This window comes from Indicator indicator, chromosome 3, assembly GCF_027791375.1.
Source record: "Indicator indicator isolate 239-I01 chromosome 3, UM_Iind_1.1, whole genome shotgun sequence".
In the NCBI taxonomy this organism is placed as follows: domain Eukaryota; kingdom Metazoa; phylum Chordata; class Aves; order Piciformes; family Indicatoridae; genus Indicator; species Indicator indicator.
The window spans coordinates 39,836,957-39,855,284 of NC_072012.1; the positions used below are offsets into that span (position 1 = coordinate 39,836,957).

Here is an 18,328-nt window from a genome sequence, read left to right on the forward strand (position 1 = left end):
GTACTGCCTGTTGTCAGTCTGACTCACGTTTTACATCTTATACCACTTTGAATATTGTTTTTAGTAAATCTCCATGTTTGTACAGTTCAGGTCTTGGGGGATGAAGGATTTAGTTGCACTATATATCTATTCAAGACCTTTGTTGTGTTGGGTTTTTGTTTTGTTTTTAATATTTTAATTTTTATTTCATTCCAGTTATCTAGAAAAGTATGAAAAAGTACATCATTTTGGGGAGGAGGATGATGAGGTACAACCAGGCAATCCAAAGCCACAACTTCCTATTGGTGCAATTCCAACTTCCTATAACTACCAGCAACACAGTGTGTCAGGTAAATTTTTGAGGAAAAAAGTGCTATTTTTTTCCCACACACATATATACACACACACAGCCTACAGAAATAGTGTATAGACAAATTTACAATATTATTAGAACTGTCAAATTTGTAACTGTGATGGTTTTAAGACTGTCTTTTTAATTTTTCTCTACAAAGTTCGAGCAGAGAAAGTGAAAGAATGTAAATAAATCACTATTGGGTGTAAGAAAGCAAAATAATGATTATTCTAAACACTTCCATTGGAGAAATAGAAATGTCTAAGAATCTCTACTCAAAACAAGGTTGGGGAGTTGGGCAGTCCCAGCTTGCTCAGCTTCTGTCTGCCTGCTTCTTCTTTTCTGGCTGAAGAAGTCATTCAGATTGTTAAATTAGTACACTCAAAACCCTTTCCATTGTGAACCAAAACAAAATATCTGTGAACATCCAGACCTATTAAATTTCTTTACAGACGTTTCTCTTCCTAGAGAATTAGCAGGGCTAAATAGTTACTTGTCTTGAAAAAAAAGGGAATTTTAATTTTCAATGTACATGTTCTGTTTCTATCACATCAGTCATTTCTGTACAAATATGTGACTCAACATAAGGCTTATTGAACTTTAAAATCTAAGGATTAAAGCACATGTGTGCGAAGCCGGAATCAACACATTGGAATCTAGAATCCAAAGTATTCATCTTGAACCAATTAAATCAAAAGCTGGTGAACTCCATTGAAGGGATGTATAATTTGTAGTGCAGAAAGTGACTCCAAATTGTATTACAATTCTATTCAATTAAAGTTTGTTTTTTCAGAGCTTTTCTTTGGGAGAACATACTGCAATATTGCATTCTGGAGATTATGGAGGAATTCATATCTATGTAGAAAGGCATGCAGCCAAGTAGAATGTGTTCAGCATTTTTGGCAAAGACTGATGAAAAAAAGAGTAAATGCTGTAAACAGTTGTTAAACCTCACAACACCTTATTAATAAACTTCTAATAAATATTATAAATATTTAATGTACTATCTGAATTTGTTTAGCTGCGAAAACTTTTTTTTTGTTCTGTGTTGTTTTCTTCTTATTTAGATTACCTTCGTCAAAGCTATGGGCTGTCTATGGACTTAAACTCACCAAATGACTATAATAAATTGGTGCTTTCATTGTTATCTGGACTCCCAAATGAAGTGGACTTTGCAATTAATGTATGTACTCTTCTTTCAAATGAAAGCAAGCATGTTATGCAGCTTGAAAAGGACCCTAAAATCATCACTTTACTGCTTGCAAATGCTGGGGTTTTTGATGACAGTAAGTATATAACAATACTTTTGCAACAGAAAGAGACAATACTTGTTGCATATTTCACAACCCTTGGTAATTAAAAGTTTTGTAATTTATTGCACTGTAATATATTTGTTTTTTCTTTCTGCCTTGTCTGCAGTTACGTTTTTTTTATCAGATGTTACACAAACTTTCAAAGTTAGGTAATGTAAAACAGTGTTATTTAACAGCATAGTGAAATGTAAGAATTAGAGGTTTTATGATAATTGTTCATGATGCTCAAATTGACAGCACTGGGTTTCCATCTGTTTGTACTGTATTACTGCTTTCTTCTGAATTTGTAAGACTGCACTGACTTTTCATAGTTCTTTTCTAATAGCAGTCAACAAATTTGGAAAAAAAAAAAAGGGCAGTCTGAAAACAATGACCCACTTAGATTTTTTTTTTTTGGTTGTTGTTTTGGTTTTGTTTTTTTAAATCCTAATACTTCATTACACAGTTAACTGTAGTGAAATTCAGAATACAAAACTCAGGGGTTAAAACTACTACTTTGAGTTTTGGAATTATTTAATATGTTAGCACATAAATTTTAAGAGAGAAGTACTCTATCAAAACAAACTTAAAAGTATGTGGAATAAATTCTTTCCACTTGTTCGGTGTGATGGTTTGAGTTAACTTATTTGGCATGGAAGTCACACTGAACAAATGAGAAGAATTTTTCAGGTAAGTATATTTAAGTCTGCAGGTACAGGTGATCATATCTGTTTGTGTATAAATGTACTTTGCATGTGTAAGCAGAAACATAGTAATGGTATGTTAGAGATTCTGTTTTAAAATGCTGTGGAGGAGTCAGTGTGAGACATTGTATACTGTTTGATGGCTTTTATTAAAAAAAATAAGATCACAAATATTTTTACATAAGGATTTGTAGCTTGCTTCTCTTCCCCCCAGTATAATGGTTGATGGTTGTGTTCTCCAGCTTCTTTCTTACATTTTTGATTGCTACCCATGCCCTTCAGATCTTGGTCATCCAGTTCCTGCATCTAGCTCAATCACAACGACTTCCAAAGAAAAACATTTGAAAGGAGGCTAAAGTCCTGAATGATTCCAGAGTTTACCATCACTCTCCTGTTCTTTTTATGAAACTTCCATGGACTTAGGAATTTACATATAAATTATGAAGCTTGTATTGCTATTTCATTATTGTTTTGGATGATGCAGAGGTGGACAGTATTTTCTTGAGTTCTTAAATTGGACTCTTGAGTACAGACTTTTTTTCCATAGCTGGTCTGTATTAGTTATTTCTTAAATGGAAAAATATTTGAGATAATAAAGCCAAGAAGAATGACAAGCATGTAATGAGCTTGCTCTTTTCATTCCTTGGGGAAAACATTTTTATCTTAACCTGACTGCATCTTCTGGCGTAAATCCAGGAAGCCTTCTCGCAACATTAGAAGGACTAATTGTGAGAAATTAGGTAAAAAAGGTGGTGTTTACTTTTCTTTGAAGCAGGTTTGGTGATCAATTAAATGAAATCCATAATTAGTAAATTCAGGTAGTATGAAAGTACGAAAGTACTGTCACCATCATTTCAGCTGTAAATAAATTGTATCTGATCATTTCATGTGGATTTTAGATTTGACTAGACTATAATTAAATCCTAGAATCATAGAATCAGTCAGGGTTGGAAGGGACTACAAGGATCATCTAGTTCCAACCCCCCTTCCATGGGCAGGGACACCTCACACTAGAGCAGGCTGGCCAGAGCCTCATCCAGCCTGGCCTTAAACACCTCCAGGGATGGGGCCTCAACCACCTCCCTGGACTACCCATTCCAGGCTCTCACCACTCTCATGGGGAAGAACTTCTTCCTCACGTCCAGTTTGAATCTCCCCACTTCCAGCTTTATTCCATTCCCGCTAGTCCTATCACTACCTGACATCCTAAAAAGTCCCTCCCCAGCTTTCTTGTAGGCCCCCTTCAGATACTGGAAGGCCACAATAAGGTCACCTCAGAGTCGTCTTTTCTCCAGACTGAACAGCTCCAACTCTTTCAGTCTGTCCTCATAGGAGAAGTGCTCCAGCCCTCTGATCATCCTCGTGGCCCTATCGTTAAGGCTTTATCATTGTTAGTATTTATAATGCAGTGTTCCTAGGTAACAAGAAAAAATGTGTCTTCAGCTTTTTTTCTCCCCTGAAAAGTCTGAGATGACAATTACATTGCAGGTCATAGGACAGCCCTGGGGGTTTAAGGGTGTATAGTACCTTCAGTTCGGAGTGCAACTTAAGCCATGGTTTGGATTCTATGAATTGAAAGCTGATGTCATCTCTGAGATTTGTAGCATTTTGCTCAAAACAATAAAATATTATGAACCAAAATGTGTAATTGTAACTTTAAAAGTATTGTTGGTTCATTCCAGAACTACTGCAAGACACAAGTTTATTTTTGCATTGAATCTCTCTTTGAGTTAGATTGACTGAGCCTTTGCTGCTTTCTAGTAGTATTAGAAAATTTGTGGTAGTGGCTTCATCAAACACCCAAGAACATCCATTACACTTCCTGTTTATTGACTTTCAGTTCGGTGCTGTCAAAATCTGCCTCCTGCCATTAGGTTTTTTAGAAGGCATTAGTGGGAATTTGTTTTAATTACTATAGCAGTTTTTACAGCATGTGCAGTGCACATGGAGAACAGTTGTGAGGCTGAAAATTGAGCAGTTCTCTTGATTCCTGGAAAAGAACTATAGAAAAGTTTCCCATGTGTATTTTTTGTAAAGCTTTCACAAACTAGTCCATTCATTATGGACAACTTATTCTCAATTTAAACTGCAAAACTGTGCAGTAGCTGCAGAAGTATCAGTTGATTTATGCAGGATTGTTTAATGAAAAAGAAACACTGGAAGATTCTGTAGTGTTACTGAATATTTAGTTTATGGATTAGTAAAAAGTTAAATACGTGGGGTGTTTTTTTAATTTGCATTCTGCTAAATTCTGCTTTTTATGCTTAAAGCTTTAGGGTCATTTTCTGCTGTGTTTGGAGAAGAATGGAAGGAGAAAACTGATAGAGATTTTGTTAAGGTAATTTAAAACTTATTACAATAATTTTTAACTGCATATGATGGGTATCAAATCCTTTAAAAAGATAGAAAATTGTAAGATATAGTAGCATATGTCTTTAGAATTCCTCTTAACTTTATTCTTTTGATTTAAATGCAAGAGGACGTTAAATCATAGTTGTCAAAATGTTTGGATAAGCAGGAAGAAATGCATTGAAAGTAGATGTAGACAGATGAATAAAGGGGTTCTGTGTTTCTTTTTATAAGAAACCTGATATGTATGTGGAAATGGAAAACTGAACAACATATTTGGCAAGAGAAAACTATGCTTTTCTTTTAAAAACTGCTCTGATGAGTGAAGAAATGGGTTGGATTATGAAATTTGTGTCTATAACATAAGAAGGTTAGGACAAATTTAAATAAGTTAGCAATGATGCAAGATCATTTCAGTTAAAAGCTATTTTTGAACAAAGCTTTTTTATCTTTCCACTAGAGGGCATGATCTACTGTACCTGTAATGAGATGAGGTAAAAATATAACAAATGTTTCTGGGTGTAAGTGTTTCCTCTATTATAGATGAGCTTTTTGAGGAGAACAAGAGCAGCACGTATATTATGGGTTTGACATTTCAGTATAACTGCTGTGATACACAGTCTCCTTACATTGAAGTTCAGGTGATAATTTATGTAGCTAAAATAGATGAAAGATGGATTAAAATATATTTTGATAATCTATGCTTACTAGTAAGTAAATATGTGAAGAGAGAAGCTGCTGAGTTCCTTGTAAATTCATAGCTGAGTTTCTGCTCAATTTCTTCATTGTCTCATGTACTGAAATGTCTTACCAGTATTAGTGAGAAGTATTTGTTAGGAGCATTTTCTATTTGTCTTTTATGTAACTCAATTTTGGGACAAGTTGGACCATAGTAGTGTAAGTTAAATGGTAAGTACTGGGGAAATACCAGTGAATTGATTCCCTAACCAAAATTTCTTAGGTATAGAGCAAAACCGGTAAGCTCTAATACCTCTTAGTATATGAACCTGAAAATGTGTTTCAAATGTATTGAAGGTAAATGTAAAAAGTAAATTTTAGTAATCTTTGTTACCTTTTCCTATTTTAAAACATGTCCAGAATTGCTGTAGGTTGTATTTTGGTTTGGTGGTTGTTTATTTTTGTTTGCTTGTTTGTTCCTCTGTTGGGTTGTTGTGGGGTTTTTTGGTGGTTAATTTTTAAAGCATTTGGCACTTCACCTTAGCTTATCACAGGCTGTTGCTGATCTCTAGATCTGTAAACATTTAAAATTACTCAGAATTTTAATTTATTATATGTTCATTAATTATTTAGACTTAAGTAATTGTGATAGAGAAGGCAGATGGTTCTGATAAATGTTTTTAACAGTGTTAAGCAGAACCACTGTAACTGCAGTAAAGTTTGCTAATAAGAAACTTGGATGCTTTCCAGGATCAATGATCTATTTTTTAACATTGCAACATATAGTACAACTCTGTAGTGAAATACTGCTGAAAGCATGTCAGAAACTAACGCTGTATCTAAAAATAACTGTAATGCCAAACCCCAGGTTTTACAGAACATCTTACTTCAAGCATTTGTTTGGCCCTGCTACTGTATATAATTTATTTTGTATTGCAGCTGTGGTTGTGTCAAAAAAGAAATCAGTGGAAGCATTATGGGAGCTTTATGACATAGCAGAGAGATATTTAGTTGGCAGGGTAGAGTTTGTGTATCTTTTTTATCAAGTTTGCTTTTACAGCTTTAAGATTAATAGAATGTGTGTCCTTCCTTCAACTGTTCACATTATCTTTTAAAGTTTTTTTTTTTAATTTGCTTTTATTTTTCATTTTGCTGCTAGTTATGTCTTTTTTTTTAACACTATTGTTGCAGTTTGCTTTCTGCTATAATGTAAAGATGAAAATGAAAAGAGTTTTGAAGTGGGAGAGGGAAAATGCTGTATTAGTGATTAAAGTATAGTGATACATAAACACAGGTGTTGGAGAGTCATAGAAAGAAGACTGGGGAAAGCAATTTTTGAAACAAGTGAATTCTGAACTAATAGCAATGGAATTGATAGAAGTTTTGTGGTTTGTAAATGTTATCCTCAGACTGGAGCAGATTTTTCTTCTGTTGGAGTTTTGAGGTTGAATGTTTTCTGTATTTCAGTGTCTTTATACAGACAATGGGTGTAATTGTAGATTATGTATTTATGCTAAAATGTTTTGTGGAAGTTTTTCATATTCGCTTTAAATAAGCTCATTTAATTTTTTTAGTCTCAATATTAGCATTTTAAAAATTAGTTTTCAATAGAGAAAAATGTCTCAATGCTTTTCTTCATTATTTTTCTGTTCTGCTCACATGTTTTTGCATCTACTCTGGAAGCTTTCGCATTTATAACTGTTGCATTTTTGCTTTGAATTTCCTCATGTTAGCAAGGTTCACTTGTGAATATAGTTTGTCTTTCAAGAGTGACTCGTTCATATGAGATAGGTTTAGCTGTTTTATCAGGTATTTCTTTCATGTCTCCAGCAGTTGCTCACTATCTGATAAATAATTGTGTTACATTTCTTCATGCACCATCCATTTCTGTTTACTTCAATTTAAGCATTTGGATTTTATGTTCTTGGACTTTTTGAGGTGTCCTCTATCTGTAGAATTCCAAAATCCATGCTTATGTAGGGCTTATGCTTCCTTTATTGCTTTGCATAATGTTTTACATCCCTGGTTTCCTATTTTTGTGAAGTTCTTTATTCAACTCTTTCTTCCTTATGTAAGTTTAATAATCATCTTCTTTACTGTGCATTTATTCTTTGAATATTTCGTAGTATATATATAGAGATCCTTATTTTATTTGAGTGCCCAAAATTACTTTTCAAACGTCTTATCTCTCCCACTGATCTGTCAAGCTGACTTCGACTCTTTTTTCTTGGACAATGACAGTAAGCAGTCATGGCTATTGCTACGTTACATGATTTCTAGACTCAAATGTGCTTTGCTTTTATAGACAGTAATTTGGTTCATCTGATTTCTAGTGAGTTCTGTACAATCCTGTGCATCTTTTTCCAAAGGAACTTGTCTACTGACAGTAATCAGGTTGTGTATGTGAACTGAGTTCTTTACCTTTGTCCATTATGTAGGATAACTTTTTTTTTTTTTTTTTTGGGCGGTGGGGGGGCTGTGTGATACTATCTTTTGGATAATATTTCTGAGCCACTTAGAGAATGCTGGAAATCTTAGAATCTGCAAAGTGCTCTCAGGAAGCCTAGTTTGTTACTGTGGTAGGCATTTTGTGATTGGTAGAACACTCAGGACACTTGCTGGCATTGGGAATGGAAACCTAGGGTTTTGGGCAAGCAAAGGATACTGGCATACTGCTGCAGGTAGAGCCATGCTCTTAGGGAACATTAGCATCTACAGTGCTTCTGAAATAAACACTCAAGAGGGTAAAACCAGATATTTGAAAAAATTGGGGTTTTTTAATTCATATATCATCTGCATATTCTTGCCCTATCCTACAGGTTCCCTTCCTGAGAGCTTTAAGAGCCTTTTCAGAGCTCTAGTACTCATGAACTTTCCAGAACTCTAGAACTGATGCTTTGCGGGGACACACGTTATTCTGGTGTGCTTCATGTAGGTGCAGGGAGGGCTTGTGCATATGCTCTAGCTAATCCTGAGGAAAAAGCTGTCTGGTTGGAGTAGCTAACATTTTACTCTCAGAACATATCTGTATAATGAAAAAAAATGAAAGAATAACAGTTATGTATAAATAAACTTTATTTGCTGCTTTGGTGTGTATCTCTTGTTTTAATTTAACAGAATGGAGCCATGCTCTGTTCTTTTCTGAAAAAGGTAATCTTATCTCAGTTGACATCTAGCATAGTTTGACAGGCTGCTGCTTTAGGAATGGGAATCTTTCTTATTTGTCCAAGCAACTAGCATGGCTCTGTGTGTCCTGCGAGTTTTAGATGTACAGTTTTACAACAACGTATTCCTGTCTTCATCTTCGACCATAGCACTTCAAGGCTTTACCTTGGGTAGTCTGTAGTATCTTCATCTGCAAAAAAAAAAAAATCCTCATTTTGTATCACTTTGAAAAACATCCAGGATGAGTTGCTTTCCAGATAGTAAAATTTACTCTTTTATGACTTGGTAGTGCCAGAGATATTTAAATATTCCAATTTGGACTGTACACTTAAATATTAAATGGTGAAAAGTGAATTATTGGAGGATTTGGCTACCAGAATGTGATGATGCTGTTACAACATTTAATGTGTGACAGCAGTTTTAATATTGTATTGTAATTGACTTCAGCCTTTTCCAAAGGGATTCAGGTTGAAGCTGCAGGCTGTAAGTATCTCTGTTCGATATTCACTTAAAAAAAAAAGTCTGAACTGATTAAACAACTAATATTTAAAAGTTCCTGGGTTTTTTCTTTTAACTAGCAGTGAAATGTGAAGCCTTTCCAGAAGGAAACGTCCTAAAGGAAAGTGTGTACTGACTGGTACATTTCCAGACAATGTATTTCTCTGTGCTTTTGAGAATAATGACTGAAGCCTCTTCCTTATATAGTCTCCTTCTCTAAAAGTAAAGGCAGCTCAAAATGAAGAGCATTCTTCAGATTTTACCTCCATGCCTTGGTCTTCTGTGGCTTTTGGTGATAGCCTCATGTTAATTAGAAAAATCTGTTTGTCACAAACAATAAGAAATTAGACTGCTATCTGGCTGTTCTTGTCTTAGCTAAAATAAGGTAATAATCCTTTCTGTGCAAATAATCCTCTTTACTAAACAGCACTTGGATGTAATTTAGCAGCGTTGCAGTGGAGAGTAAAATTCTTTTCCTTCCAATTTAGAAAATCTGTAGTATTGTATTTTTCAAGAAAATAGTAGTGTCAAGCTTGGTATGAATGCTGTAATTTAGCAATTACATTTGCATAGCAAAATTTCTCCTGCTGTTCAGCTGGTTGAACTTCCAGTCCTTCCCTTTTTATCCAGATTTATTTGTAGTTTTCATTCTGTGATCATAGCCAAAAGAGGAGCTGCATTTCATTAGGGAAATGTATAAATTTTTATTAGTCAATGGAATGTTTGTGCTGTTGTTATAATATACACATTAGAAAAAATACATCATTATATATTTTTTATTTTTGTTAGTTTTCAAACCCCAATCTGTTGATTAATTCTTGAATTTCAACAGAAATAGCAGCATAACAACCATTTATAGATCAGGCCATACATTTGTAAAGCAATTTGAATTCCAGTCTGCAGAAGCATTCTGTTTTGCTTATATTTGTAAAGGTCTTTGGTGATGGTGGGTGTTGCTTCTCTCTCTTTATTGGTTTATGATGATGTGGAAAACATAGCAAAAAGCTTTAAGTGTCTCCAGGTAGAAATGTAACTGTTGTATCTGTAACAGGAGTGTAAGATCTACTGGAACTGAGGGGAGTCAGCATCTTCTGCTTTAGGAGTTAATCGTTTTTAGGAGGTGAAAGAGGATGAACTCTACTTCTTTTCCACTTAAAACTACTGTATTTCTGATTGCTTGTGGAAAACTGCCTATATGGTTTCAGTACACACTTCAGCAAAGCACTTCTGTGATCATGTTGGTTCATCATGAAGGAATACTTCTGGTGCTTGAAGGGAGGAATTTCTAAACGTACTGAACATCATGCATATTGTCCCATAAGTGAAAAACGTAGTTGCTATTACATGACTTGAGGTCCTAGGAAATTGTGAAAGAAAAATACTGTTCATATTTTTCAATATTGTAATGTAATAGAAAAATAATTACTATTTAAAGAAATATATTCCCCTAGAAAACAAGTATATTTTTTAATTCTTTCCTTCAGTTTTGGAAGGATATCGTTGAGGATATTGAAGTTCGTGATCTGATTTCCGACAGAAGCAAATCTCAAGGTGAGATGTCTTGACTAATCTGAATACCATGCATGTTGGTAAATAGAGTAAAGGAAGGACTAACATTTATTTGTTTAATTTGTAGATATTCCATCAGAAGAATGGATTTGGGAATCCTTATTTCATCCACCTCGCAAATTGGGCATTAATGATATTGAAGGGCAGCGGGTACTTCAAATTGCAGTGATTTTACGTAATCTTTCTTTTGAAGAGGGAAATGTTAAACTTCTGGCAGCTAATCGTACTTGTCTTCGGTTCCTGCTGCTCTCTGCTCATAGTCACTTTATTTCTCTACGGCAGTTGGGGCTTGACACGCTGGGAAATATTGCAGCAGAGGTAATGTGCTTCAAAATTGAACAGTTTACATACAATTTGATAAAACCATTACTATAGTGTTAATTAAATTAATTTCTTCCCCCCTCTTGATCCTTAGATGAAGCAGGAAATAAATTATTCCCTGAATTTATAGACAGCAATTTTAAAATGAGAATTCAGAGCCAAAGCAAAAATACAGGTTATATATGCCAGTTTGCAAAAACGGAATGACATGAAGAAGACCGATCATACAGGGAGATACAAAATATTCATAATGTGTAATTTTCAGTTTAGTTTCCCAGAGAGAAGAAAGGAATTTAGTTAAATCCTGCAGACTGTACCCTAACTCCTTCACTTTACAATTACACTTTACCTTTAGTCGTAACTTCAAAGTACATTTGAGAAAGAGGGTGGTAGACTGTGGAGTTAGATAATGGTTGGACTTAATGATCTTAAAGATCTTTTCCAACCGAAATGATTCTGTGATTCTGAAGGGTTTTATGTCATGTGTAGTGGGCACCAGTAAGCTAGCCCAGTGGGTATACTGCCTAAATCGCTCTTTTAAAAGAGGTTTTGAGTGCAATAAATTAAACTGTTTCGGTATGTCGTATCATTGTGCAGGTAAATTATACAGATTTCGTAGGTAGGTGTGTTCACATATCCCTTACATTTTAAAATATATAACATGCATTTAAGTAAAGCATATAGTATCAGGGAATGAGACTTGGAAATATTGTTCCACTGAGGAATGCTGAAAAAACAGTGATATTTTCATTTACCATATATCTAGCTTCTCTTGAATAGGAGTGAGTGTTACATACTATAATGTCTGAGAGCTCTTGTTGAGAAATAGATAGAAACAGGATGAACAATGGTGATAGCATTTGAAAAGTAAAATTTGTCATTATTCAAGTTACATTCTTTATTGGATATTAAAATATAATTGTGTATACTCTTGACTGCCTGGGAATAAAGTTATTTTCCATATTCTGAGCACTGAAAAGTGTAACTTAGACTGCTACTTCAGAGCTGAAAATGGAAAAGGGGTCTCAAAATACTCCCAGGGTTCTGATTTTGTGAGCACAAGTGTTAGTTACATGTGTTGCATTTAAACCCTTTTGAATCTTGTATTTCTACATGCAAATTCAAGGTAGTGTTAGTCATAGATTTTTTTTTTTTATTTCTCATCAGCTGCTTTTGGATCCTGTTGATTTCAAAACTACTCATCTAATGTTTCACACTGTTACAAAATGCCTCATGTCAAGGGATAGATTTTTGAAAATGAGAGGTAAGATCTCTAGCTATTCTTGTTGTATTAGAATTGGAATTACTGCTGTTTCAAACTATTTTGCATTTGTTCTGCAGGCATGGAAATCTTGGCAAATCTTTGCAAGGCTGAAGATAATGGTGTCTTAATTTGTGAATATGTGGATCAAGAATCCTACAAAGAGATCATATGTCATCTCACGCTACCAGATGTGCTACTTGTAATCTCAGCACTTGAGGTGCTATATATGCTTACAGAAATGGGAGAAGTGGCCTGCTCAAAGATTGCTAAAGTAGAGAAGAGCATAGGTAAGGGAGAAACAAATTCTACTATTCACAGTTATGCAGGAAAAAAGACTTAAGAATACATCAGGTTCGGTGGTTAAAATAGTGGTTTGGTTTGTGTGGAGCTTAAGGATGGATATTAGAATAGGAATTTTTACTAAAATTTTTTCTTCGTGTCCTCAAGAAATTGATAATGCTAGTAACTAGGGAAGCTAAAACTTTGGAAGTTGGTGGGGTATGTTGGTTGGGGTTTTTTGTGGTTTGTGTTTCTGTTTGTTTGTTTGTTTGTTTTGTTTTTTAATGCCATGAAGTGGGTGGAACAGAAAGCTACAGAAGCCTGCAGAGGTTTGTTTTCTTTCAACATATGACAAGTTTAGAGCAAATCAGTATGTCTCAGCAGTATTCATTTGTCTCGTCCTAATGTCATTGTTGGTTTTACATTTAATACTTTAGATACATTAGTATGTCTGGTTTCTATGGACATCCAGATGTTTGGACCTGATGCACTTACTGCTGTAAAACTCATTGAACATCAGTGCATTAGCCAGCAAGGATTACCTGATGTCAGACCACAAGTAATGGATCATGGTTCTTCACCGGCTCATGCAACAGGCGTCCCAGGTTAGTATCACTGCCAGAGAATGTATGTTTCTACAGTATTTCTTACATGCTATATATGATTTTTGTCTCCCACAGGTTTCTGACTAATTTACATGAATAATTATAGCATTGTGCATAACAGAGTATCTTTTTTTCAGGCAGAGCAAATACAAAGCTACAGTTGTCAAAACTGTTTTGAAACAAGCTTTGAAAGACTCAATATTTTTTAGTTCCTAATCTGGAAATTTACTGTAAATTATGTACACTCATTATTTTAACATCTTCAGTGGAAAAAGAAAGCATCCATACTAGATTATTTCCATAATTTCAGAGAATGTGAGGTCCATTTTATGTTGTATATTACTCAGATCATCATTGGCAACAACATCTAGTATTTGATAGAATTGCAGAGACAGACAGAATCATGCCTCTCTTGAAGCTTCTGAACAACTTACTGCAATGTGAACCAAACTTTTAATTTGTTTAAAGCTTTAAAAGTATTTTCTTAATTGTAAATTAAATTTTAATTATGGTAAATTTTTGCAGTTTTATTTTGGGATTAAATACTTTCACTTTGGAAGCTGATGGCACAGCTGACTATTACTATTTGGGGGGAATAGCATTTGTAACTCATTCTGGCTTCCATAATAAAAACACATAGCAGTATACCACAGGTGCTCACAAGATGGTACAGAGCTATTTGTTCTGGGAGGAGAATGGACAAAGAACCATTTAGACAGACTCTGGCATGTCTTAAGTGTCCTGTTTCTGGAATGGATACAGATACCACAGCTAAAGTGACTGGAAAAGAATGCAACTAAGGCGTTGAAAAAGAATAGAAGGAACTGATGTGACATTGCAACAAAATTCTTAACATTATATTTGCTTCCACTTCAGAATTGGAAAAATAATTGCAGTGTATTTGTGCCTGTGCTGGTAGAATATGGTGCCACTCTAAAATCATGCTTAGTAGTCTAAAGTACTTGATATAAGGATCACAATCATGAATCTGGCAGCTGTTCACTAAGTGCATATATGATGATTGCACTTTAGTGGTGGCTGTGGTCTTGGCATGCCCTGCCTCACTTTAGTTACTTGAGATGCAGCACAGCTTTGTGACTTGCCTTAGCTGGATACTTCCTTGATTACATACACAGTAGAAACTGCTGGTGAAAAGTGGTGGAGTTGAAGTGTTTCATTCAGAAGAACAAAAATAATTTCAGCAACTTTTTGTTTTTCTCTTCCCCTCATTCTCCATAGCCTCTAGGACAGCACCACATGTTGCTCCACCACCAGGAATAGTAGAAATAGACAGTGAGAAGTTTGCATGTCAGTGGTAAGTGTATAGTTCTATTCAAATAATTAAGAAGAAAACCAAAGAAAAAATGCCTGTGTTCATGTGTCACAGAATTTTCTATCTTGCCTCTATTTACTGTTAGACCTATTTTTCTGGAAAGTATAAAGTGGAACCATTCTGTCATTGGTTTGAAGAAATAGGAAAGAAAACCCTCAAGCGGAATATTCACTTGACAGTTTATACTTGAAATTAGTCATTACTTTGATTTTTTTTTTTTAACTCTGATATTGATTTTTTTAATTGTTTTTTAAATTGCTAAGCAGCATTATCTGCTTTCATGAGTGTTTTAATCTGGTAATGTGTTAATGTGTTGCTATATTACTGCACTGATATAGAAGTAATTATGAAATTACGAAGTTGGGCCTTTCAGAACTCCTGTGATCATTATGAACCTCAAGCAAGTTAAGGAAGATCAAATCCTTTTCTATCCAAACTCTCTTGCTCTCAACTAATATTGTTAATATCAGATTATCTAGAGAAAAACTATTCTGCCTGTGGTACTCATGTAGGCTGAGGGTGGTCCTTCTGAGCTATTTGACTCAAGTAATCTGCTCACATTCTAGGTATTTGTATTAATAGGTTCCGGGTGGACACTTCCACCTCTGCTGCTTCACAGCTCCTATGTTCATCTGTTGCCTTACTGACCAGACAGGGCCTTCAAGATGAAGTAGGTAGAATTTTTCAAAGCTTAGGGCTTTGTGTCATGATTTAGTTTTACTTACACTTCCAGCAAGCATTGATTGTATGAGGGAAATGTTGCAGATTTTTGTGGATCAGTTGGTGATGGTGCTATGCTTCTGTTTGCACACTTGCAATGTATTATTTGTGTGCGCTGCTGAAAGGCTGAGAAATTAAAGATCTAGGTGTTTAAAGAGGGATAACTGGAGCTGGAATCACTGCAGCTCAATTTAGTCATCTGCAAGTTGATCTCTAGCCAAAGTGAGTTTTCTGGGCTGCCTTTTTAATTAATGGAGTGGGAGATTCCCCCAGTAGTAAAATGAATTGCTTTTGCCTGCCTAGTTTCTGACCAGATTACGAATTACCTGCCAGTTCCACCTCTCTGAGTGTAGAGAGCACTAGCACTAGATATCTAGCTTTCAACAGTGAAGTTGTAGGCAAGGTGAGTTTTGCTCTGTAAAAACTATAAAAGAGAAGTTTTGATTGTTAAAGTAAGCATGGTGTGCTCCTGTGTGATACCATCAAATGACAGAAAGTACTGAAGCAAACTATAGAGTATTATACTGGGAAGATTTGGAGTGTGCATTGTTTCTGGTTCTGTGTGCTTCTGCAGCTGTCAGTGTTGAATAGTATAATTTTGTACTTTGATTTTCTTCCACTTGGGTAGAGATGAGCTAGTGAAAAATTAAAAGTAACATCTAGTCCTGAAAATTCTCCTTAAATACTAACTGTACTGCCAGGAAAAAAAAAAAAAAGAGTAGCCTCTTCCCAAGCGTTTTCATTAGTGCTAACGTGGAGTGTTTTATATTCACGTAAATGGTCATGGTAGGTTTTACTCCTTGCTTCCTACTGAGATAAGTGGGAAAATGAGTAAATCATAGCACTGGAATTTAGAAAAGGTACTGTCTCTTGGAAGCTGCAGAGAGATGAGGTTTTTAAACTGACTTTCCTGGATTATTAGCCAGCTTAGCTTGAGTAGGAGGTCCTTGTAAGGTAAGTGCATGTGACAGTTAAGTGTTAATCACAGATCTCATTTCATCATTCTAAGTCCTGAGTATCTTCAGCTTGCTTGTACCAGTATTAGTGTCAGCCTAGTATGACATGTCCAACTTAGACAGCATTTGTCTGATATTCCAAATTTTATTAATACCTAGACTTCCTACTATACAGTGTGGTCTCAAATTTTGTAATAATAAACTCAGCTTCAGAAGAAATGGCATTATACTTGCTCATTCTGGTTGTAAGAGAACACAATTTAAAGAATGTAATAATTTGCTTTTTCTCTTTCGAGGTATATAGTTAATATTGAAAGTATCAGACTCTGCAATGAAAAATGCCGTGTAGTTTTGCTAAGTGTTATCACTGTATAGTAAATGCTGGCAATTTAAAAGCGTTTTTACTGCGTCTGAGCCTGTGTTCTGGTGCTGGTATTTGAACATTGTGTTAGAGTTGTTTCTTACCTCCATTTGCTGCTAGGGGTGAACCATTCCCAGGTGTCTGGGTTGAAATAATGAATCTGAAAGAATAAATTAAACTGATAGTAATGTTTCCTTCTCTCACAGTTTCCTAGTTGGGAGTTGAAGGGTCTGTGTGCTTGTGGAGAGTCTGTAGGAGATAAAAATGCTTTCCCTGGAAACTGAGTGTTAGGCAGAACAGGTTGTTCAAAGATTTTATTGTTATCTATGTAGTGTTAACTCTGATTTTACTTGTATTTTAGAGTAAGTTGACAAAATCTTGGTTGTGATACAAACACTGACTTCTCATAGAAGTTTCTGGTAAAGAATTAACTGTCATTCAGTCCATTTTTTGCTAAAGTGGAACCATTAAGAAAAGGAATAGAGCTGTGGGGAGAAGATGTCACCAAATAAAGCATTGATTTTTGGGCTTGTTTCTGAATATATAATAAAAATACATCTGTAGAGACTCTTTTGCATATTACGTGTATAAATAAGATGTTGCCTGTAAAACTGACTGCATGTGTTAGGGGTCCCATGTGTTGAATCATAAGCAGTGAAAAGGAGAATGTCTTTGAACATACATTTGACAAGACGGCATACTTAAATGCTATTTTCCATGTTGTTACCTAGTCTCAAAAGTCTCTGATACAGACAGAACTGTTTTAACAACACTTTTTAAAGTACTCTCTCTATATTTTGCTTCATATTTTATTTTTTCATCCTCAGGTTGAATGCACACTTTGAGGTGAATCTTGATTGCTCAGTCTCTCGAGCAGAAATGTACTCTGAATACCTCTCTACTTGTAGTAAATTAGCTCGAGGTGGAATCCTGACATCAACTGGATTTTATAAATGTCTGCGGTAAGACCAAAATTCATGCAACAATAAGGAAGTAGTTGTATGTGCTCAATACTAACCTGTAGTTATTTTAATATAATTTAGATTTCTTTGAGAAAAGATCTACTGAGTTGAGTTTGAAAGACATCCAGTTTTGGAATTTTAATTGAAACAGATGTCTAGAGTTAATTTTATTTCATTCAGTTTCAGGATCTTTGATGGGTTTCCTTCTCTGCTTATAGTCCTTCCAATTCTTTCCCAAGTAGTTTTCACTTAGCTTCTGTGAGATGTTGGCCACCCATCTGTTGGATCTGATAGCCCTTGATGAGTAATCATATGCTATTGGAGAATCCTGCTGTATTTCAAAGATGCAGGCATTAGTGCTGTTACTTTACACACAAGAGCAGTTAGTTAAAACAAAAGCATTGCAGGAGAGTTGTTACTGTGTTTATTAACATAAATTTACGTTGTGTTTGGCAGAACTGTTTTTCCAAATCATACAGTGAAGAGAGTTGAAGATCCAAGTAACAATGGTCAAGCACATATACATGTGGTAGGAGTGAAAAGAAGAGCTATACCACTTCCCATTCAGATGTACTATCAGCAGCAACCAACTTCGTCTACCCCAGTTGTCCGGGTTGATTCAATTCCTGATGTGTCTTCGTCTCCTTCGCCAGCAGGTTTTTAAACTAATTAAATATCATATTCTGCATTGATTCTGAAATTACAATGAAAGACAAAAGGTTTTGAAAATAGTTTGGAAGTGCTGGGAACCGGGGCCACGTGTTTTGACTGATTTTATTTGCTATAAATGTTAGAAATAGCACTGCAGCATGTACTTAATAGTACTGCAATGTGTGCTTATATGCTGTTCTAGTATTTTAACATGTAACCCATAAATTTGCTAGTCAGCAAACAAGCCATTGTTGCTGCATCATTAATTCAGATGCAGTACAGCTGAGAAG

The 18,328-nt window shown here is 35.1% G+C and overlaps 1 protein-coding gene across 1 annotated transcript in view; it reads left to right on the top strand.

The window, feature by feature from the left end:
* Positions 1 to 18,328, top strand: part of ARID2 (AT-rich interaction domain 2) — a 93,934-nt gene that overhangs the window by 52,782 nt on the left and 22,824 nt on the right. Inside the window, exons 4-14 of the mRNA XM_054399505.1 lie at positions 196 to 329; positions 1,399 to 1,617; positions 4,598 to 4,665; positions 10,502 to 10,568; positions 10,654 to 10,904; positions 12,075 to 12,171; positions 12,249 to 12,458; positions 12,888 to 13,055; positions 14,295 to 14,370; positions 17,253 to 17,387; positions 17,844 to 18,043. Of these exons, the coding sequence (XP_054255480.1) occupies positions 196 to 329; positions 1,399 to 1,617; positions 4,598 to 4,665; positions 10,502 to 10,568; positions 10,654 to 10,904; positions 12,075 to 12,171; positions 12,249 to 12,458; positions 12,888 to 13,055; positions 14,295 to 14,370; positions 17,253 to 17,387; positions 17,844 to 18,043 (1,625 nt within the window). The remainder of the gene's footprint in view (positions 1 to 195; positions 330 to 1,398; positions 1,618 to 4,597; positions 4,666 to 10,501; positions 10,569 to 10,653; positions 10,905 to 12,074; positions 12,172 to 12,248; positions 12,459 to 12,887; positions 13,056 to 14,294; positions 14,371 to 17,252; positions 17,388 to 17,843; positions 18,044 to 18,328) is intronic.